Source organism: Pygocentrus nattereri, chromosome 24 (assembly GCF_015220715.1).
Source record: "Pygocentrus nattereri isolate fPygNat1 chromosome 24, fPygNat1.pri, whole genome shotgun sequence".
NCBI lineage: Eukaryota > Metazoa > Chordata > Actinopteri > Characiformes > Serrasalmidae > Pygocentrus > Pygocentrus nattereri.
The window spans coordinates 9,316,713-9,340,355 of record NC_051234.1 but is presented as its reverse complement, the minus strand read 5'-3'; the positions used below and the strand labels follow the sequence as shown (position 1 = coordinate 9,340,355).

Sequence of the window (23,643 nt, the reverse complement as noted above, 5' to 3'; positions counted from 1 at the left end):
CTAAACTGTGAGCGCTGCACGGGCGAACAACAACAATGATCACGTGGCCTCGCTTTCCCCAGGCTCGTTTATGTAACGCTGCGATGAGAGGAATACGAGGCTGCGTGTTTGAAATGAGTCTTTATACAGCGCTGCTTTAGTTATTAATATTGAATTAACGAAATGAATGTTACTACAGTCACCTACAATTTAGAGCCAGCCAGAGCGGATCCCTGCACAAGTGAATATATGGAGATATATATGTGTGTGTGTGTGTGTGTGTGTAATATATGTGCTGTCTATATATGCTATATATTGCATATCTATATATGAGCATCTATGTATAAGTATAGACAGCATATATACAGTTTTTAAACACTGTGTCCACTCACTGTCCACTCTATTAGACACTCCTACCTTGTCATTCCACCTTGTAGATGTAAAGTCAGAGACAACAGCTCATCTGCTGCTGCACAGTTTATATTGGTCATCCTCTAGTCCTTCATCAGTGGTCACAGGATGCTGCTGCCCACCACCCAAATAGCACCTGCTCTGTGAGGGTCCATGGGGGTCCTGACCACTGAAGAACAGGGTAAAAGGGGGTAACAAAGTATCAGAGAAACAGATGGACTGCAGTCTGTAAGTGTAGAACTACAAAGTGCAGCTATACAGTAAGTGGAGCTGATAAAATGGACAGTGAGTGTGGAAACAAGGAGGTGGTCATAATGTTATGCCTGATCGGTGTATGTATGTGTGTGTATATATATATATATATATATATATATATATATATATACATATACACTATATATGTTCATGCATATTACTCATGTTCATATTTATTATACAGTATATTGTCATATATATCATAGACAAAGTATATTGTATATTGTCATATAAAGCAATAGAAATTATGATTCTTTATCCATATACACAGATTTGTTTTCCTGCATATGTTTTCTGAGCAGATGCGTCTGGTGCAGTCAGTTTGCCCCAGATTTTTCAGGTCTGGGTTGCGGTGCAATGGCCTGAAAAGTCACCGGCATCTGCCGTCAGCAATTAGACTCAGCACACTGATTCCTCATTTGCATATTCTAGTGCGGGGCCTGATTTGTGAGACTAGAAAGAAATTTACCATGATTCATCCATTAGGGAGAAAAAGACCTACAGAATAATATTAATGTGATTTTTGCCTCTGGAAGAAGATAAGGACACATGGAAAACGCCGATTGGGAAGATAGGACTATATAGCATGTAACCACAACTGCAATCACTGTCTGACTGTTTCTCATGATATGTGAGCTACAGCAGAGCCTGGGAGGGGTTTCTGAACAGCTTCTGTATAAACAGACAAGAACATTCTGGTCAGTGACTCTCTTAAAGAAATACTACAGTGTTTCTAACCTAATCTCTATCTAATGGATCTGTACTGTACCAGCATTTACCACAGTCAACATGCTTCCTTATATCTCAGAAAAGAACAGAAAACCTCTCAATGGGCAAATGCTGAAGCAGCTGCCTATTGGATTCTGTTACAGTTGACCAGTGGTGGACGAAGTACACAAATCATGTACTTGAGTAAAAGTACAAAAGTATTTGCCTTCAAATGTACTTAAGTATCAAAAGTAAAAGTACTAAAAGAGTAATTCTGGCTCTGATGTCCTGTTATCATTTTTATAACAAGACTCACTTCATGAACTCATTTCAGGTGAAAGTCCTCCAGCGTCTCTCTTGGTAAACCAGTCTTTTAATAGAACGTCATTCATTAGTGACGCTGACGTCTATTAAAATGATCATAAGCACAAAACACTGAAGGTAAACAGTTTCCATCAGGGAGAACCGAGTGGCTCCGAAATCACTTTTTACACACAAGCAAAGTTTCAGTTTAAGATTTATTTACAACTTAGTTCCAAGTTTAAGTTTAATAAAAACTGGCTTTAAACTCAGGATCACAGATGAGCTCCTTTACTATGTTGATCTGTAGGCGTCTGTTCATAAACATAAACCAGCCCAAACTAATTTACTATAAAATGAAACAGTGTTTGTAGAAATTCAGAAAAAAGCTGCGTCAGTCTCGACTGCATATGTGGACATATTTCTATATTGTGCTCTATTTACACAAAGTTAGGTTAGTTCATCATTTATGTTGAACAGACTCTCCCAAAGTTTTACGCTGCCGCACTGACGTTGAACCGTGTGCTGCACTGGGTCGGTGTGACCAACAGGTCAAAACCAGCTCAAAACAAAGTGACCGCTGGGCCCTGATTGGTGCTCTGGCTTTGCGCTTCTTTCGTTTTGACATGTTACGTTTTTATACACACAGAAACCAAAAGGAACGACAGATTTTGCAAAATGTAGTGGAGGAAAAAGTCGGATATTAGACTCTGAAATGTAGTGGAGTGAAAGGAAAAAGTCGCCCAGAATAGAAAAACTTCAGTACAGATACACCAAAAAACTACTTAACTACAGTAACTAATTACATTACATTTACTAATTTCAGAGGTGCACTCCTCATTATGGCATCTAGGCAATCAGAAACATCTAAAAGTCATTACATCGATTTCTACAATCTTTCCGACTGTTTAAAGCAGCGGTCACCAACCGTCTTCCTGGAGATCTACGTTCCTGCAGAGTGTAGTTCCGATCTGTATCTAACATGCTGCCCCTCCTTCTGATCATCTGAGCCATCCAATCAGGAACCTCTGAAGAAGTTAATTAGCTGGGGCAGGTTGTGGTTGGAACTAGGCTCTGCAGGAAGGCCAATTTCCACGACCAGGGTTGATGACCACCGGTTTAAAGAGACAGCCAACTTGGTGTATGCAAACCTTTGAGCCACTGGATATAAGAAAGTGAATTAGAGCTGAAATTAATCTATTATCTATTAAAACTACTCCCTATGTAAACAGAGCAGATGCCCTGACTGACTTGCCAACAGAAATGTATGGTAACATGAAATGTGTGGAGTTGTGAACATACTAAGATTACTGGTTTAGCATGTATATTACTATGTACCTGTGGCTTCTGACAATGTCCCGTTGCTGTTAAAGTAAAGGCCTCGGGCTTTTGGAACCAACATAAAGCTCAGTAGAATTCCTGCACAGGTGACATACTACAGAGACTCTGCTGGCATCAGTTCAGAAGATCTCCTGTCTAAAGCTCTTCTCCACGGCTCTCTATTAACCTCTCTCTCCGCTCCTCACGAGCTAGTGCAGGCCCTGCTGCCCGTGCAATAAGGGTCATTAATCAGCCACAGTAAATATGACTCCGCACAGACAGGGTGTGAATGGATAGCCGTTCCAGTGGGACTGCATTAGTTACCTCCACTGTCTTTCCACTGGTAACATTATAGGGGACTTTTTGTGCATTTTTTAGTAATTACACAACATTTTTTAACGGTCAAGATGTAAACCGAGTCATTCAGAGTCAGAACAGTTCACAGTGGTGGGGATAGGAACCAGACATCCACCTCTAAAAGCTCCCTCACAGAAAATGATTACCTTAAGTGGTTATGAATTCACTGCCTGATGTCTGCGATGGGAAGTTTTAAGAAGATTTTAGTCCTAAAATGTATTTTTTAAAGCCCATTCATGGTGGAGAGATGCATGCAGGACTCTGAGGCAAAGTCCCCGGAGAAAATGTATTGCTTCAGATTTCCCACTATTTTCCCATCATCAATATTCCATTCACCGTTGAGGGATACATGCAGGATGCAGGATACAAAATGGTCCAGAATGTAAACTGATTTTTTCTGGATTAATGGCTATTTTCCCATCATCAACATTCCATATAAACTCAGAAGACTTGTGTAGGTCCACTGGTGGTTCTGGATAGCAAATAAAATGTCTATATTTGTGTTGTAGTCATGGCGACCCCTGCTTCCTATCACCACCACTGTAAAGACATCTGAACCATTTCACACCAAACCTCCCTGAATCGCTCTATTTACATCTCACACACTGAATTATTCTGAAACCCTTTAAATTGTGTACTTTTGCATACAAGACAATCCATTACACATTTGCAGTAGGTTATCGTGTGATAATCCATTAGAATTGTATTGTAATTCTGTACAGTGCAATATAACTACAGCAATGCAGCAGTGACTACAGCAAATTTGGCAGCAAGCAGTCGTGCCACATTTACAGAAAGCCTGAAAAACGATTACCGCGATGATTAAATTATTTGTACACTTATAAAATCAGTCATTATGGGCTGATCTACTTGCTACTATACAGTTTATATGGTTACACGTGTTCCTGTTGTTTACAGGCGCTCTAACTGGTCTGAAACTGTCCTTTTTTATGATGATGCAGTTGTTCAGTTAATAACAACGCGAGAGGGAATGTGTCATTGCTAATGACATCACAGCTGTGATTTGGTCGCAGGTTCAAGCTGAAAGTACAGTAGATCATAATGTTGCATAATAGTTGGTTTTATATTGGACATCTGCTGGACATTCAAGTTCTCGTCACAGTTTTCTTTGAACAAACTACAAATATAGTTAAAGAGTTAAGTTTTGCTGAACATAACGTTTGGGAAACGCTTTAGTCATTAAGGGAGCGTCTTCAAAGGACATGTTTTCCTTGTATTTAGTGGGGGAAAAAGGCAAAATCACATCAAATCATTCATAGTGAAGAGAGTGGCTTCCGTTAATTGAACTACAAAGTGGAGGGAAGCTGCTCACTTTAATACAAGTGATGCAATTTTTTCAGTTAAACACAAAACTCAAAGATGTCCATTTTATTCACGGCCCCTTATTGGCAAAAGTGTTCGTGAGCTGCGTTTGAAATACTTGGCTGTAGTTTGCTCTTTCAGCAGTGAGAGAATGTAAGTTTGATCACTTTTGGACATTTATTTTGCAAGAAATTATGGAAAGTCAAATGTCAACAGAAGTTATTATTAAGAGACCCTTATTAGTCCCACAATGGGGAAATTTCACCTATGCAATCTAAACAATCCGTGCAGTGAAACACCACATACACACTAGTGAAGACACGCACTAGGGGGCATTTATCATATATTGGGGATCGAACCGGTGACCTTCCGGTCACCAGGCTGGTTCCCTGACCTCCAGCCCACGACTGCCCAAATATAAAGTCTATAGTCTAATATAAAGCCAACTTTACAGCGCTGTAAAACTCTGAATATGTGAATATCAGGTTGAGCTCAGCTTTTTCAGCGTTTTCCAGATGAAGCTGAATGTGTTTTTTGTGTTTCTTATTTGCTGAACTGTTTAGCTGTTTTGTCACGACTGCCGACTGAAAAACCTCACTTAGGGTCAATGATGTGTGGTCACTCTCTGCTTCAGAATCTGACCAAGGGGGACGCAGGTCAAATATTATCTTATAAAAGTGTCCATTTTCTGTTTTTGTATGTGCTAAATTTATGAGCCACAAAGCAGCCGTTACTTAGCAACCAGTGCTCAGTGGAGTGTTGTTGTAGTTAAAAAAAAAAAACATGCTGTTATCACAAATAACATCATGGCTAGAGCGCTTCACACCCAGCCAGACTGCGGTCAGATGTACTGACCATACTCATCAGATACTCAGAAGTGTGCTGTGATGTAATGCAGCATGAAAGCAACGAACATGTGATCATAGAGCCTACCCCAGTAGTTGTTTCTGATAAAATGGCCAGTGGGTGGGTGGACCTAATATACTGGCTGATATACTCTGCGTCTGAAATACTCCTGAGAGAAATGAATGTGGGTATCGCTGACCGATCACATCAAGATGCTCCAGACATTTGGACAGCATAGCAGTGGCTACTAGGATTAAAATGGCCTTTAGTGCTTCTGTGTTGGAATGAGGCAGTGGTCAGCGGGCGACTGGGTGAGTGGGTGGGGGCTTCTCCGAAAGCCCGGGCCGTGTGGTCAGCTGGCAAGGTTTCAGTCCTACGCTGAGAGACTGGAGCAGATGGATCCCACTCCACACCCGGGCAGCGCACACTCCTCCACAAGGCTACACAATATGTGATCTCAGTACACATCTCAATAAATTCAAAACACAAATGGTGAATCAATCATGTGACAAACATCTGAAAATGATTAAAATGATGAATCGCGCTCTGTAGTGCAGTTAATGGCCATTAATCGCATTTATTTGCTCAAATTTGGCCATTTTTGGCATGACAAAAGTGCATTTTGTTACAGCTAAAAAGACCATCTAAGCTTTATTTCAATTTATTTATTACATTCAATAATTTAATAACTTTTTCATTGTGTGAACGGAGAACCTAAAGGCGAAAATCCTGATTTCCAGAGTGAAGAGTTTGTAATCTTCATCACCGACATGCAGTGAGAGCAACAGTGGCTACATGTTCCATCCAGTGAGTGTATATATCATATTCGTCACATATACAGTCAATGACTGTATATATCATATATAGTCAACGAGTGTATATATATATATATCGTGTACTTCATATATACAGTCAGTGAGTGTATATATCATATATAATCAATGAGTGTATCATAGGTCATATATACAATGACTGTAGATTTTATATATATAGTCAAGTGAATATCATATATATAATATATAGTCAACAAGTGTATATATCATGTACATCATATATACAATGAGTTGGTATTTCATTTATCATGTATACAGTCAGTGAGTGTATATATAATCACATATATACAGTCAGTGGTTCAGCATCCCCGTGATTGTAGCCTCTCTTGTTCATACTGCTCCTGTATTCTTGCTGCAGTGGAGGCTGTGGAGGGGAACTGGAGCTCTACTCAGCTGCTGCTGTTCTTAGTTTGCCACTGGTTGATTAAGGTATTTAAAAGCCACTGTAAAAGCTGCATTTGAACGAGAGGATTACAATCGGGGATTTTATCATAGTAACATACAGCGCTGCAGCTGGGCTTCAGCCTGCACTACTACAGATGGATGGAAGGGTCACTTAGAAACTAAGACAATGTGTCTAAAAATCTGGCCTCTTAGTAGCATCAATATATAAACAAAATAATTTGGGTTTATCAAGAGGCCCATTCATGGAAATTACCAATTAAAAGATGTATTAAGCAAGAGAACTACATGCAGTGTCATAGCAACAGTATGTGAACAGCTGGGCTTCAGGGTGGACTCCACCACATCTAAGGCAACATATAGCTTGTGCTAGTCTTCACCATCCTAGTTTGGCGTACCATCCTGCTGATGCTAGGAAGGTGAAGAGCTTCCTCCAATGATCTCCAAGCTTCACCACATCTTATCTATCACTAATGTGACGTCTTTGGAGCTCAACACGCTTGGAGGAGAATGCTTACTGCTTATTCTATTACATCAGCTAACAGATGCCCAGGAGAGGGAGGACAGTTATGATCTCTTGGATTCCCACTTATGGATGACTGTGGTCATCACTGAGGATCAAACTTGGGCCAGTGCTTAGATGGTTGAGCTCATTTGGTCTAATTCACACATGCTTGCAAAGAGGCAGAGCATCACAGATGCTGCACTGAAGTGCCGTGGTGTTTAGAGAACAGACCCGGTGCCGATTTGTTCCGTGCGTCACACCCATCATGCAGCAAAGTACACAAAAATAAGCCATGAAAATCAATGAAAATGAAACAGGACTGTACACCAACTTGCAAACAATTTTTTTTTATTCTATTTAATTCATGACTAAATATTAGTTAAACATTGCTGCACAGAGATTTTCCAGTTGGTCTACTAGGCTTGAGTCATGCTGTCAAGGATAAACAAATATATGGTGCACTTTTCATACGTGACATTTTTATTGAGTGGAGTGACAGATGTGATCATTTATCCGTGTGGAAACAGGAATGTCTGTATAACTTTGCATGAAAGGCCAGCGCGTTCAAGCTATAGCACTCACACCACACAACGGTAGCATGTGAGAATAAGGCCTTAGGAGGCCAACCCGCATTATTATAACCAAAATAATTTCATTTTGTTAGATTACATGAACACTGTCAAAACATACGCAGAAACTCTCCTAAAAGTGCTTGGTCAGAATAGCTTCCGTTTCCATTTTGAGTTCTACAGTTTTAGTTCTGCAAAGGCCGATATCATGGTAATGCTAAACAAATGATAACCATGCAGCCCTAACATTTCCAATTCCTCTGCACCGGTCAACCTACACCTCCCTCCCTTCCTGTTTACCGATTACATCAGCAGCCCGGTTCCACCTCCATCATCCTTCTGCTGGCCTCACGTTCAGAGGGTCCTCTGCAACCGTTTGGCCAGTTAGGCTTCCACTGCACATTTCCTGTTATAAATAGCCTGCGTTTAAAATAGGCCAATTTATTGTCTAAGCATTCATCTGTGCAGAGCATCCCCAGAAGGCGAATGCATGTAAGCATGCACTCATCGCCACGCATATTCATCTCCAGAGATATGTGCTCTCTTTCCACTCTCTCTCACTCCCTCTCGCTCTTTTCCAAGGAGCACTTGCAGTGGAGAACGCCAGATGCCTGCCTTATGAAGTGCAAAAATAAGAAAAGTGGTTCCTCTAGATTGCATTTCTGAGCAGTTATTGGAAATATTGTATACTCACCCCATTGTTCTATTGAACAATAACAGGATTTTCCTATTTTCGTATTCAAATGGGGTTTCAGCTTTAAGCCAGTCACAGATTTTGTGTCACTGTGCCCATGGCTGGACTGTGATAAGAGCTACATCAAAGGTAAAGGCTTTTATTACCCCAAGAGACTGGCCGTTCCTTCAATAGGTCTCTCTAATATTCACTATCACAATAGTCAAGTCAGCACTTTTTACAACAGGTATTGTCGCAAAGGAGCTTTACAGAAAAATCTGGGTCTAAGCCATGAGCATCGCCAGTGGTGTCAGTGGCAAGGAAAAACTCCCTAAGAGCTAGAAAAAGAAACCTTGAGAGGAACTAAGACTCAAAAGGGGAACCCATCCTCCTCTGGTGTTGGCAAACAATAACAACACAGCAATAACAATTCAATCCCCAACAATAACAGCTGACTACACAGTGGGAGATCAGGGGTTACTGAAAGAAGCCTGATTTCATTCAGGTATGGGATGTCCTTTGACATGTTTGTACGTTGTTTTATCTGGATTGTTTGCGGGGCATCAATGAGTCTAATATGTTAGAAAGAATTCGAACCAGTACATTAGCATTGTTCCTGCTGCGTGTCAAACTATGTTGCTGATGTGTTAAGTTTTATCCACTGGAACAGATGCACAGGAATGGACATCAGACATTGCTTTGTGATTTCTATTAGCAAAGTTTTCTAAGCAGTTTGATCCGAGATGATGCCCCAGCCATCCGTAACCAGGAGTGCGAGACCGCAAAACTGTCCTCTTACTTTTTTGGGGGGGTAGGAAGGTCCTCCCTCTCCTTGGGAGTCTTGTTAGCTGACATAAGAGAATTAGCAGCTAGTGTTTTCTTGTGTGTTGAGCTGTCCGATGATGGTGCAGTTTGAACAGATGTGGTGAAGCTTTATGTGAATTGGATAGAGAACATTCTAGCCTTCACCCTTGTGTGATGGGGGTAAAAAAAAACAAAACATTTGATTCCCAATGGTTGTTTGACGTACTTGCACAATGCTGGGTATTGCTGTGAGCAAACACTGATGAATTGATGCTAGTTTTTGGATGGAGTTCCTCTTTAAGTGCTTAAATGAACCTCTTATGTATCGTCTGTTTTTAACTGGGTATAAGATTAAGTGATCCTTATTAGTCCCAAAATGGGGAAATTTCACCTCCGCAATCTTACAGTGAAATATCACATACTTATTAGTGAAGACACACATTAGGGGACAGCACACTTGCCCGGAGTGGTGGGCAGCTCTATCCGCAGCGCCCATGGAGCAGCTGGGGGTTAGGTGTCTTGCTTAAGGACACCTCAGTCACATACTGTTGGCTCAGGGTATCGAACCAGTGACCTTCCAGTCACAAGGCTGGGTCCCTAACCTCCAGCCCACGACTGCCCCTAAATAATAGTAAATATATGGGATATACCTGCACATTCCATAGACTACATATCTGATTCAGAGCATAAAATGATGCCATGGATTCTTCGGTGAAGGAGAGACAGATGTCAGTAAAAAGCTATCAGCACCGGTGCCAAGTTTGTACTTGTGAGGATTCTCATAACTCCCATAGGTCAAATCAAAGTGACTTGGCTAAATACAAGTACAGACAAGGTAGCTTTTTCACAGGAATGGAATCACTCAGGTGATGACTGGTGTGTGCAACGTGGTACAAAAAGCCTGGATGGACTTGAGTTTGCTTTGAATTAGTGCAGGAGCTTTGAGAACATGTTTAAAAATAGTTTGTTTACTGACCTGCATTTTCAGTAACTGTATTTACATGTGCAACTGTGGATTACTATGTAAACAGCACAGCTCAATTGTCATGGTATGACTGAAGTCATAAGCCGCTTTTCTACTGCATGGTGATGGCTCAACTCGACTCGCCTTTTTGGCTTTCCATTAGGCAAACCTGGTACCTGGTCCTAATTTTAGTATCACCTTCATTGAGGTTCCAAGCAAGCTGGGCAGATACCAAAAGGTGATGTGGATGAACTGCAGATGGGTCAAGGAGAATTGTCATGGTTAATATACATGTGTGCTAACATTAGCTGCCAGGTTAATGTACCTTCTTGTGCCATCTTTGAGCAACCAGAGCCGGTTTACGAGTCTGGCCACTTCCTATTTCCCCCATTATATTTAAAACAGGACTGCAAAACAGCAGAGGGCGCCCACAAGTGAGTCCTCAGTGAATAGTTTCTAATCACTTACACTGAACTTTCCTTTAATTTTAGAAAGTAGAAGGATTCACTACAGTTCACTACAAAAAGCAAAGAAAACTCACCTGTATGTTTACTTTTTTTCTACAGCAAACAAGTTTTGGACACTAACATTACTGCTACTGAGTGAAGTGCTGTCTAGCATGGCCAGAGCTCAGATCACTTATGTTTTTATTGATAACGGTTGTAAAATCAATAGGTACAATATATATAGCAATAAGAAATACCATTCAGACTATTAACCTGAATCAGTTCTTGCCAAAAGACGTGAACTGAAACACAGAAATTGTAACATTTTATTTATGTGCATCAGACTTTCAATAATGTAAATTCAAACCAGTCACTTTGTATTTTGTAATACTTTCTTTTTCACGCTTACTTTGTTTGCAATAGCAACATCCACTCATAGGCAAAAGTCTGAACCAGCCAGGTCAAATTATTTACAGAGAAAAAAAATTATATTTCTGCAAATATTTTCTCAATTTCCTGCAGAATTTCAGAGCACAACTTCTATGCATTTCTGGATTTAACATATTGGGGAAAATTATTTTATTTGTTATCTGTTATTGCCTTTGTACATGCTTCATTTTCACTTTTCCTATTTTTATCATGTTAAATTCAGCAAATAAACAGTAACTGTGCATTAAAATGTACAGAATAGTGTGTTGCTGTATACGATGAGTTTACACCTAGAAAATCAACATCTTGAAATTTGACCAGGGCACCCAAACCTTTGCATATGCCTGTATCCCGTAAAGTAATATAAAAAGTAATGTCAAGAGAAAGTAAAATTGGCGTTACACTGCAAAAAATTCATGCAACTTCAGTAGACACTTTTAATATCCAATGACATTTTTAAAAATCACCGATAAGAAAATAAAACATATTTTTGGGTGGTTGAAAGTTGTTTTCGAATCGCTTCGTGTAGCTGTTACGCTGAACTGAAATTGTTGCTGGCAACTCACAACATGAGGCTAGCTGCAGGAAACTTTCACTGTGTAAAGCCGGGGCTGATTAAATTATTAATTTTCGTAGATATTTCCGATTAGATACAAGATTATCCACTTGAATAGGGAAGGAGAAAGTCAAAGTAAAATTAACTGAAAGTTAAAAACTGATTAAAAGCTTGAGAAAATTGGTCTCTTAACAACCACCAGGAAGACCTAGTAGACACCAAAACTGACACGTTGAACAGAAATTATGTTGCAGGCAACCCACAACAAGTTTCGCTGTGTAAAGCCAAGGAGGGGGGACTTTAATGTGCATCAGTGTTTACAAAGATTTATGATTTATTGAATCGTGTACATTAAGAGCTGAACCATTCCTTCTTATGATATTCTGAAACTTATAAATGCGGCCTGAACTTTTGTGTAATAATTCAGTTTGTTTTTTGGTGAGTTGTGGAGTTTCACACTACTGATATACAGGTGGCAAACAGATTAAACCACAGCAATATAATGAGGTTCTGGATGTAATAACATAGTGTTCTAGGTGCTATCTAGAGCAATGAGAGGAGCTGACTAGCTGAACTTTCCAGTTCTGAAATCACTGAGGATACATACTGATGCTTTAGTCTGGAAACTGTGATGGTTTCAAGGCGATTTAATCGTTTCTAGGAAGGAATCACCTCAAAACTTGCACAGTTGATGCACTGAGTGCACCCCTTTATTGTAAAATGGTGTAAACCCTCCTTACGTCACTCCTCTGTGTGTTTTTGAGAACGAAGGGAAACCCATTATGGATTTATGATCTAGGTGCATCACGAAGGGGACGTTTAACGTTCGAATAAATTTAACTCGCAAACCTCTTGATTCAGTCCAGTTTCTTTTACTAACTAGGAACGTATCAAGCTATTGTGTGCTTGCAAACGTAGCTAGTGACCTCTGCCTTGTGATAGCTGGCGACGTCGCCGTCTGTAGTGTGGAGTGCCCCAGACAAGACTGGCACGTCTCTACACAATGGACCTACAGTGTTCCCCTGCCTGAATGGCATTATTGATGGCAATTAATAAAGGTTTGTTTCTTACTACAATGAGCCGTAAAACACAAAGCTCTTGAACAGGGACGTCTTCAAGTGGGTTTTGAGGAACCGCTTGTACATCGACTGTACTTATGTAGCTCACTTCTAGTCTATTGAGCTGAGCTGCGGAGTAATAAATGCAGATTTGAGCCAGTGTGGTCGCAGTGCCAGCATTCAGGAGGAGCAGGAGGAGCTGATAGCGAAGCAGCTTTAGCCATCCGTGAGTGAGATCATGCCAATGTTTAGTTTTGGAGGTGAAAGTCTGCTCAGTCAGCTGCTGGTAGCTAAGGACCGGTGTGTTTTATTTCGGTGTTTGGCTGGGTTGCTTGAGTGCTGCTGTGCTGAAACAGCTGAGGAAAAAGCTTCGGGCTCTTTGTAAGGGTGCATTTTCTCCATGGCAACATCCATGGTTCTCTGAAGTTCTCCTGGTTGCAATGTGGGTCCACTATGGGAGCTACTGGGAGGTGAGCGCTGTCTTTGCTGGATCTTCATTTAATTGGCTACGACTGGAAAATAAAACAAAGTAATTAAACGTTAGTTGTAGTTAGTTTTTCGTTTGTGCCAGTTAACTTGACACTTATGACAATAATAATAGCAGTAATAAAGGTCTGATGGGTGGTAAGTTTATGGCCAAACAGACAATCGAGTGACTGCTGCCAAAACACCTATATCAACAGGGCTGTTAAATTTATGGTGCCAAAACATTTCCACAGCTATGAATAGTGGCCTTATGGGTACCTGGAGGCAGCTGACAACTACTCTGTGGTTTTGCTTTGAAATCTGCAGCTCTGTGGTACAACTGTATGCAAAGGTATTAACATCATTGGTCAACTTGTTGCTGAAAGTAACATCCTCCACAAGAAACAAGGCATTTTTAGTACATAGTTTCTATTTATTTTCTATACTAAGTGTGTCATAACTTTTGCACTGGCTGCATTTAGTTTATTTTTTCCCCCCAAAATATTAATTTCATCAAATAAACATAAATGTGCATTAAAATATACATAATTGTGTTTTCTGTAGAATAATTTTCAGACAGAAAATCAACAAAATGTCATTTGAGTAGGTTTACCAAAACTTTTGCACACATCTGTACATAATCAGGAGAAAATCTGGAAAACAACATTTAATGTCAATCAAATCTGACCCGTTAGAGTGTACCGTGCAAAACAATGCGTGTTCTGTTGTTCTGGACGCTGAGTGGTTAGTGTTACAAGGCACAGCTGACCTTTCCTGCACATTTTCCCTGTTCTAACAGTCAGTTCGACTCATCAGCTATTAAAAAGCCTTCCATTAGGTCAAAATTGGGTATATTTGCGTTAGGAAGTTCAAAAGTCAGAGACCACCCTTCATTTAACCTCCAGTCAAAACATTAAGTACTAATTATTCAAGGAAGGAGAAAATGAATTGAAACTTAAAAACGGATACAGAGTTATTGCTACAGAGAAATTGGATCTCCTAACAACCACCTGGAAGACCTGGTAGACACCAAAATTGCCCTGTCAGATAAACAGCACTTAAAGCTTCCGTCTTTGAGAGAGAGGAGAAAATCAAGCTGCTTCAGGTCTGAAAACATCCACAGGTGTTTGTCCATCCTTCCATTGTGAGAAGACGACTCAGCGCTATGGGTCTGAAAGGATGTGTAGCTGTTCAAGAAGAACCTCACTGAGAAAAGTAGATGGACACATCAAACAAAGAAGCTGAACGATGGACTGACCACCCCAGAGTCCAGACCTTAACACTGCTGAATGTGTTTACTCCAGAAAGTGCAGATTTCTGCAGATACTTTGAGAAACTGAAAGTGAGTCTTCTGAAAAGAATGGAAGCTGGAACAAAGGGAAGGAGTAGGCGCAAATACTGAAAGACGATATGTTTAGTTGTTAAGATTTCTGTGTATGCCCTACAATGGACTAGCGACCTGTCCAGGGTGTATCCTGCTTTCTGCCTGATGACCGGTGGGATAGGCTCTCCAGCACCCCCATGCGACCCTGAGGGAGAAATGGCTTAGGAAATGGATGGATGGATTTCTGTGTAATTTGCTGTTAAATGTTTTTCTTTCCAACTTAATGGCTGTTTTGACTGGCCATTTAAGTAAATGAAGGGTGGTCTCTGCCTTTTGCATAAAAATACAGAAATACAGTGAAAACCAAGCACTTAGTTCTAAACAGGATGTTTTATATATGAACCAGCAGCCTGGCACAGCAATTCACTTTCATATTGCACTCGACTCTCTTCTTTTACACCCAAAAAACAGGTTTAAATGAACAAAGGGTCAAATCTGTGATTTGCACAAGATGCCAGATGTGAATGCTGACAGTAAATCCAGTGCAACTGTACTGATATCATTTATGATGGATTATTTGTAAAGGCTTTGTGCACCACAAGCCGTGGCATGTGCAGCACGGTCATAAATCAGCACTGTTGTGGTTTTAGTGAATGTGAAAGTGAAAATTTGACTGGCAGCACAAATTAGACAAACAGCACAGCACTTTGCACTTTGATCGACTCGGCCGTCACGTTTCATTCCTCGATGGCTGTGCTGGATGCAGTGAGTCTGAGAGTGGATATTTCTGTGGTTTCAGTTGTGCCGGGAGAACGAGAGAACGCGCTGACCTGAGCCACGCTGAGGTGAGGACAGACAGCGGGAGGGGACCTCGAGGGCCGAGGTGAGACTGCGTTTTTGTTGCTTCTTCTCCCTCCTCACATAAAGGCATGAGTGAATATTTTCCTGCATGTATCATATGTGAAACCTATTCTGCTGCATAGTGAATATATGAACACCTTTCAGAGCTTTTAGCTCCATTTTGTGCTATTTTTACTTGTTTACACCATTTGAAAAACACTGGCTTCCCTTTGTATCCTGTGAACATGGGCCAAACATATTACACAAAACATAATACATTAATGCACATTAAAGTTAAGAATGACGAATATGAATATTTTGTTCTTTTACAAACGCACCAAAATCTGTTGTACAATGGCATTTAACAGTATTATATATATGCATGTATGCACCAGAGGTGGAGGCACTTCATGATTCGATTTCACCAGGAAACCATTATAAACCATTGAGTGTGTTTACATGCACTCAGTTAACCAATCAGAGTCAGATTTCTGATCTGATTGCAGTTATCTGATTATTCAAATGGTCATGTAAACAGCCGACTCTGATTTCTTCTGATAAAGAGGCTGGATTTCAGCTCAGTAATCAGATTTCTCAGTGCTGTGAACTCTTACTCTGATTTCTTTCGGGTTTCTCAGTCTGAGCATGTGTGAAAACAGACAGCGGTACCGGAAATAAGCGAGCAGCACACTTTTGGACTGAAACCAAATACATACTTGATGAAATGAAGGATTTAAATATTCTTCAACTCCTATATGATGTATGCTCATATTTTCAGGTAAAGTAACTTGATGTTTTAAGAAAAAAAATGCAGCATGAAGTTTGAGTTTTACGTTACGTTTACATCATGTCTTCTGTGAGTTTATTGGCTGGTTGTAAAGCAGAAATCTGATTACTTTCTGACTCATGTAGACCTGAAGTTTCTGCATTATCTGATTACACAAGTGCATGTAAACGCATTGATCGGATTACAGATAAAATCTGAATTGCTGCAGTTATCGGATTATTAAGCACATGTAAACACACTCACTGTTACCAGTATGTGGCTTTGAACGTGTGTTAGCGAGAGCCTACAGGGAAGACCAAAAGTCTGAGACCACATTGGAAATCTGGTACTGTTTTCACTTCAACTTAAAATACAAATTTTTTAGAATGCTGAAAAGGCTAACATTTAAAATGAAGAATAATCAAAATTCTGCACTATTTCTAGCTCACTATTCAAGTTGAAGCAGATTTGAGAAATTGACCATGTTAAGGCCTTCGCACAAGTCTTATTGTCTTATCAGTTCCATCGAAACAAACCTGGAGTCTATGCAGGTTGAGCACAGGCTGTCAGCAAAAAGGGGGACAGACAACCAAATACTAAGACATTCAGAAATTTGTGTAAACATTCAAAGATTTTACTTCTCACTCAAAATTGTTCTGGTGAACATTTGGAATAAAAAACATTAAATCCAAAAGGAACACAAAATAGAAGCATTTTCTCCAGAGGTCTCAGGCTTCTGGACCCCATTGATTGTAAAAATCTTATCATTTATAAATGCATCACAATTCTCTCTTGAAATGCTTGCAATGCCTTTATAAATTGATTACTTTCACTGTCTCTAAGGGGTACATATTTCTTTTGAAGTTCAAGTAGCATTCACAATTGTCATCACAGGCAGTCCACTCACTGTCCACTCTATTAAAACACTCCTACCTTGTCAGTTTGTGTTGGTCATCCTCTAGTCCTTCATCAGTGGTCACAGGACACTCTTGGCTGGATATTTTTGGTTGGTGGACTATTCTCAGTCCAGCAGTGACACTGAGGTGTTTAAAAACTCTGGCAGCACTGCTGTGTCTGATCCACTCAGACCAGCACAACATACACTAACACACCACCACCATGTCAGTGTTACTGCAGTGCTGAGAATGATCCACCACCCAAATAGTACCTGCTCTGTGAGGGTCAATGGGGGTCCTGACCACTGAAGAACAGGGTAAAAGGGGGTAACAAAGTATCAGAGAAACAGATGGACTACAGTCTGTAACTGTAGAACTACAAAGTGCACCTGTATAGTAAGTGGAGCTGATAAAATGGACAATGAGTGTAGAAACAAGGAGGTGGTCATAATGTTATGCCTGATCGAAGTACTTCACTAATCTTATTTGTGTAACCAGTTAGCGCCTACCTGCTGCATGCATTATTATCGGCGTTCACAAGCTTTAGCGGTAATTCTCTCTCGGTTGTAGACCAGAGTGCTCTATGAAGCAGAAGGGAAGAGTGTCTGGCGCTTTGAGCATCCATCTGATCCCTGCTAGCACCTCGGCTGACTGGGCTTGAATTCCACACTGGTCTATTAATAACGCCTCACCTCAGTGCCAGAGCACCACATCTGCCCATTCAGCTTCATACCACAGCCGGCTATCTCCACTGTCCTGTTCACACGCAGCACAAACAAACCCTGCAGAACTGGCACAAGGCTGAGCAGCACTGATCAGCAGAGGTGGACAACTACTCTCATTACAGGACATTCTTCCACTGTCACCTAAGCACTTAATGTACACCTACCCTGTATCTACATTCAGCTCCACTAACCATAAAGGAGCACTCTGTAGTTCTACAGTTACAGACTGTAGTCCATCTGTTTCTCTGATACTTTGTTACCCTGTTCTTCAGTGGTCAGGACCCCCACAGAGCAGGTGTTACTGAGATGGTGGGTTATTCTCAGCAGTGACACTGATGTGGTGGTGGATTGTTAGAGTGTGTTGTGCTGGTGTGAGTGGATCAGACACAGCAGTGCTGCTGGAGTTTTTAAACAGCTCAGTGTCACTGCTGGACTGGCAACCAAAAACATCCAGTGGGCAGCGTCCTGTGACCACTGATGAAGGACTAGAGGGTGACCAGCACAAAATGTGCAGCAGCAGATGAGCTGTCGTCTCTGACTTAACATCTACAAGGTGTTTAAAAACTCCAGCAGCACCGTTGCATCTGATCAACCAGCAAAACACAAACATATATGTATGCTAAAAAATATGCAGATAAACAGATACAGTCTGTAACTGTAAAACTACAGAGTTCACATATATAGTAAGTGGAGCGGAGGGCAATAAATGTAAATACAAGCTATTTAGGTAGGTACCTAATAAAGTCCCCAGTTAGTGTAAATAAATCATACCATACGTTTTACTTTAGTTAGGGTTTTTTCCCCTAATGAAATGCACATATTAGCTATTTTTAAAAATAAACACTTTCCAATCTGAGCATCTTGCTGAATGGCTAGCTAACATCAGCTTAACAGCTGCTCTGTTTACCATTTCCTTCTATTTTATTGTTTTCGAATAACAAGCAGGGAAGCTTGTTATTAATCCTAAAGCAGTTGCTTATAGGTTTACGTTTACATTTATATTTACGGCATTGGCTCTTATTCAGAGTGACTTACAATTTGATCATTTTACACAGGTAGGCGAAGGTGTTAGGAGTGTTAGGAGTCTTTCCCAAGGACTCTTATTGGTATACTGTAAGGGAGTTTACCCAGGCGGGGGACTGAACCCCAGTCTACAGCCTAGAATGCAGAGGTGTTACCCACTACACTAAACAACCACCAGGTTTGATTATGAAATATTACTGGTAAAGCTAACATTCAAGAAAAAAATAATGATTACGCTAGACCTTAGAATGGTGAATATTAAAGGGGAATTCCACCAGTTTTATGTCTACATAACTCAGTCACTGAGACGACAAATCTGTGTTTAGCGTGAAACAGTTCATAGTAGTGAAACGTGCCTGTGCTCAGAGGTGATTGAAATCCCCATTATTGTCTTCAGCTATTATAAAATAGGAGTCCATAAACCACATACTTAAAAGATGATTAAAGGGATGCAAACAATGGAAGCTAGTTAGCATAATGTCATGTGAGTATATTTTATGTGCCATCTGTTTTGTTGTTGTATGAAGTGAATTGCATTTTGTGCCAAATTCCATGAAGGTGCTGCATGTGGACTCAGCTGACCATGTGAACAGCATACTTCGGATTCCCACAACATTTATTTCCCAGATAGCAGATAAGAGGGTCTGATAACTCTTACCAACGCCACTTACAGGGACAGTCCACAGGGATCAAATTAGGCTTATGGCTGTTTCCAACTAAAATTAAGGCTTGTGGTCAAAGTTACACACAAGTCTACAATACAGCTTCAGTAGAAGGAGTTTTGGTCTTATTTGGGCGACATCTCAGAAATTGTGTCAACTGCAAATAACCAGTGGGTACCAAAGCAATTTAAGCCTGAAGATGCACAAATCACTTTTGAAGCGACACTGAAACCGACCACATGCTTTACGAAATAAGGGAAAATAAAACATTCTTTATTTTCTAGATGATGTATGTTCACATCAATTGTCAGTTAAAGTGGTGCAATGTTTTGTTTTTTTTTTTAAAGCCACGGCATGAAGTTTGAGTTTTATATTACATTTATATCACGTCTTCTTCTGTGAGTTTATTGGCTCGTTACAAAGCAGAAATCTGCTCTCTTTCTCCTCAGCACCATGGAAGAGTTTAAAGTTCAGACTGCCAAGCACCCCGTCCCAAACAACACGCCCCTGCGGCCTCCAAGTGAGCATTCGAAAGAGCGTGCCAAGCGTCTATCAACAGACTCAAACGGAACGAGTGACGGAGGCGCAGGAGCCAAAACACCGGTGGAACTCACAGCGCTGGAGGAGGCCTTCCGGCGCTTCGCCATCCACGGAGACACACGAGCCACAGGGAAGGAACTGCATGGCAAGAACTGGTCCAAGCTGTGCAAGGACTGCGGTGTCATAGACGGCAAAACAATCACTCTCACGGACGTGGACATAGTCTTCTCCAAAGTCAAGTAGGCCATCTTTGGTTTTAATATGGAGTCTTACTAAGGGTCTATTGCTGTAGCTTTATTAGGGGCCCTATAATTTAAGTGACTATGAGATCAGTATGAATCTGCAGTTTGTAGTTTTACAGTCTGACGGTAATAATTGTGGAGTGATTTTAATCCAGTATGAATCTGCAGTGTGGAGTTTTACAGTCAGACGGTAATAATTGTGGAGTGATTTTAATCCAGTATGAATCTGCAGTGTGGAGTTTTACAGTCAGACGGTAATAATTGTGGAGTGATTTTAATCCAGTATGAATCTGCAGTGTGGAGTTTTACAGTCAGACGGTAATAATTGTGGAGTGATTTTAATCCAGTATGAATCTGCAATGTGTGTAGTTTTACAGTCAGACGGTAATAATTGTGGAGTGATTTTAATCCAGTATGAATCTGCAGCGTGTGTAGTTTTACAGTCTGACAGTAATAATTGTGGAGTGATTTTAATCCAGTATGAATCTGCAGCGTGTGTAGTTTTACAGTCTGACGGTAATAATTGTGGAGTGATTTTAATCCAGTATGAATCTGCAGTGTGTGTAGTTTTACAGTCTGACTGTAATAATTGTGGAGTGATTTTAATCCAGTATGAATCTGCAGTGTGTATTTTTACAGTCTGACTGTAATAATTGTGGAGTGATTTTAATCCAGTATGAATCTGCAGTGTGTAGTTTTACAGTCAGACGGTAATAATTGTGGAGTGATTTTAATCCAGTATGAATCTGCAGCGTGTGTAGTTTTACAGTCTGACAGTAATAATTGTGGAGTGATTTTAATCCAGTATGAATCTGCAATGTGTAGTTTTACAGTCAGACGGTAATAATTGTGGAGTGATTTTAATCCAGTATGAATCTGCAGTGTGTGTAGTTTTACAGTCTGACGGTAATAATTGTGGAGAGATTTTAATCCAGTATGAATCTGCAGTGTGTAGTTTTACAGTCTGACGGTAATAATTGTGGAGCGATTTTAATCCAGTATGAATCTGCAGTGTGTAGTTTTACAGTCTGACTGTAATAATTGTGGAGCGATTTTAATCCAGTATGAATCTGCAGTGTGTAGTTTTACAGTCTGACGGTAATAATTGTGGAGTGATTTTAATCCAGTATGAATCTGCAGCGTGTGTAGTTTTACAGTCTGACGGTAATAATTGTGGAGTGATTTTAATCCAGTATGAAACTGCAGTGTGTGTAGTTTTACAGTCTGACGGTAATAATTGTGGAGAGATTTTAATCCAGTATGAATCTGCAGTGTGTGTAGTTTTACAGTCTGACGGTAATAATTGTGGAGTGATTTTAATCCAGTATGAATCTGCAGTGTGTGTAGTTTTACAGTCAGACGGTAATAATTGTGGAGTGATTTTAATCCAGTATGAATCTGCAGCGTGTGTAGTTTTACAGTCTGATGGAATTAATTGTGGAGTGATTTTGATCCAGTATGAATCTGCAGCGTGTGGAGTTTTACAGTCTGACGGTAATAATTGTGGAGTGATTTTAATCCAGTATGAATCTGCAGTGTGTGTAGTTTTACAGTCTGACTGTAATAATTGTGGAGTGATTTTAATCCAGTATGAATCTGCAGTGTGTGGAGTTTTACAGTCTGACAGTAATAATTGTGGAGTGATTTTAATCCAGTATGAATCTGCAGTGTGTAGTTTTACAGTCTGACGGTAATAATTGTGGAGTGATTTTAATCCAGTATGAATCTGCAGTTTGTAGTTTCACAGTCTGACGGTAATAATTGTGGAGTGATTTTAATCCAGTATGAATCTGCAGTGTGTGTAGTTTTACAGTCTGATGGAATTAATTGTGGAGTGATTTTGATCCAGTATGAATCTGCAGCGTGTGGAGTTTTACAGTCTGACGGTAATAATTGTGGAGTGATTTTAATCCAGTATGAATCTGCAGTGTGTGTAGTTTTACAGTCTGACTGTAATAATTGTGGAGTGATTTTAATCCAGTATGAATCTGCAGTGTGTGTAGTTTTACAGTCTGACGGTAATAATTGTGGAGTGATTTTAATCCAGTATGAATCTGCAATGTGTAGTTTTACAGTCAGACGGTAATAATTGTGGAGTGATTTTAATCCAGTATGAATCTGCAGTGTGTGTAGTTTTACAGTCTGACGGTAATAATTGTGGAGTGATTTTAATCCAGTATGAATCTGCAATGTGTAGTTTTACAGTCTGACGGTAATAATTGTGGAGTGATTTTAATCCAGTATGAATCTGCAGCGTGTGTAGTTTTACAGTCTGACGGTAATAATTGTGGAGTGATTTTGATCCAGTATGAATCTGCAGCGTGTGTAGTTTTACAGTCTGATGGAATTAATTGTGGAGTGATTTTGATCCAGTATGAATCTGCAGTGTGTGTAGTTTTAGTAGTCTGAACCTGCTAATATACACACGCGTATGTTGTTACTGTTATTCAGTGTGTCCTGTGGGCCAACACTGATGTGAACATGAGTTATGACTGTTCATTCTTGTCTCTCTGTGGGAATTTGGAAAATTACACAGATACGTTATCCTGTCCAAATCAGCCAATGAATTCCTGCACATTACATTACACAAGCCCCTCTGGGAAAGCTAATCCAGCTCAAACAGTGCTACTCTACTAGTGCTAATCTCTTCTTTTATTATAGGGATTTTGACAATGTATTATAGGGATTTTGAGAATCCCTGGATCACCAGCAGTTACTGAGCAGGGGTCCTTCACAAATGACCCTTTATTCTTAAATAAAAGACTACTTTTTTAATTGTGACCCACATTATTACAATAAAGAAGTCCAAATCACTTCATTAAAATCATGAAGCAGTGTATCCTGAAGCAACTGTAAGCCCAGTCGACAATAATTATCTTTACCTACATGAACGAGCAAAAGCTTGACATTTTTATGCTGATGCGAAATAATGCATTGAATTACACTGTAATAAAATTTTAACACAATATTAGTATTTCATCAGGGGAGGATTGTGGATCCTTGTGATGTCTGATTCAGCTTCCAGTGACAATGCTGGAAGCTACAGGTCATGATGGCTCATTCTGAATAATCCTGATGTCTGCAGGCCAGAGTGACTCAATAGCGTCTAAACTAGGCCAGATTTTTATTAATGTGACCTTAGCAGTGAAAACCAAGGTGCAGTTTTCACAGCGAAGAGGACTTGCATCTACGAAGCATTTAAAAATACTCTGGTGGTTGGTTAGTTTACGTGCACCAGGATGTGGCCTGGGTGATTTTGAGCAGTGCTCTGTTCAGGAGATTTGCTTCGCCCTGACTGAACCCCCAGAATAAAGATTATTCTGCTCGACAGCGTCGGGACACAGTGGGCAAAAAGCAAGCTAGCACAGACACTCTGTCTACCTACAGCTCTAATTCTCATACAATATGCAGGAAGAACGTGG

The 23,643-nt window shown here is 40.2% G+C and overlaps 2 protein-coding genes across 4 annotated transcripts in view; one reads left to right on the top strand and one right to left on the bottom strand.

The window, feature by feature from the left end:
• The window catches only part of LOC108426377 (tubulin polymerization-promoting protein), a 36,397-nt gene that overhangs the window by 298 nt on the left and 12,456 nt on the right, over window positions 1-23,643 (top strand). Inside the window, exons 1-3 of one of the 3 annotated variants that reach the window (XM_017695809.2) lie at window positions 12,829-12,964; window positions 15,327-15,410; window positions 19,889-20,218. In XM_017695809.2, coding sequence (XP_017551298.1) covers window positions 19,893-20,218 — 326 coding nt within the window. In that variant the 5' untranslated portion in view covers window positions 12,829-12,964; window positions 15,327-15,410; window positions 19,889-19,892. Of the gene's footprint in view, window positions 1-12,828; window positions 12,965-13,076; window positions 13,209-15,326; window positions 15,411-19,888; window positions 20,219-23,643 lie in introns of those variants that run through there. The other 2 variants (XM_037534090.1, XM_017695808.2) reach the window with 2 other exon arrangements.
• The window catches only part of cep72 (centrosomal protein 72), a 43,670-nt gene continuing 31,353 nt past the window's right edge, over window positions 11,327-23,643 (bottom strand). The window contains exon 14 of the mRNA XM_017695807.2: window positions 11,327-13,250. The gene's annotated coding sequence lies outside the window, so the exon portion shown is untranslated. The remainder of the gene's footprint in view (window positions 13,251-23,643) is intronic.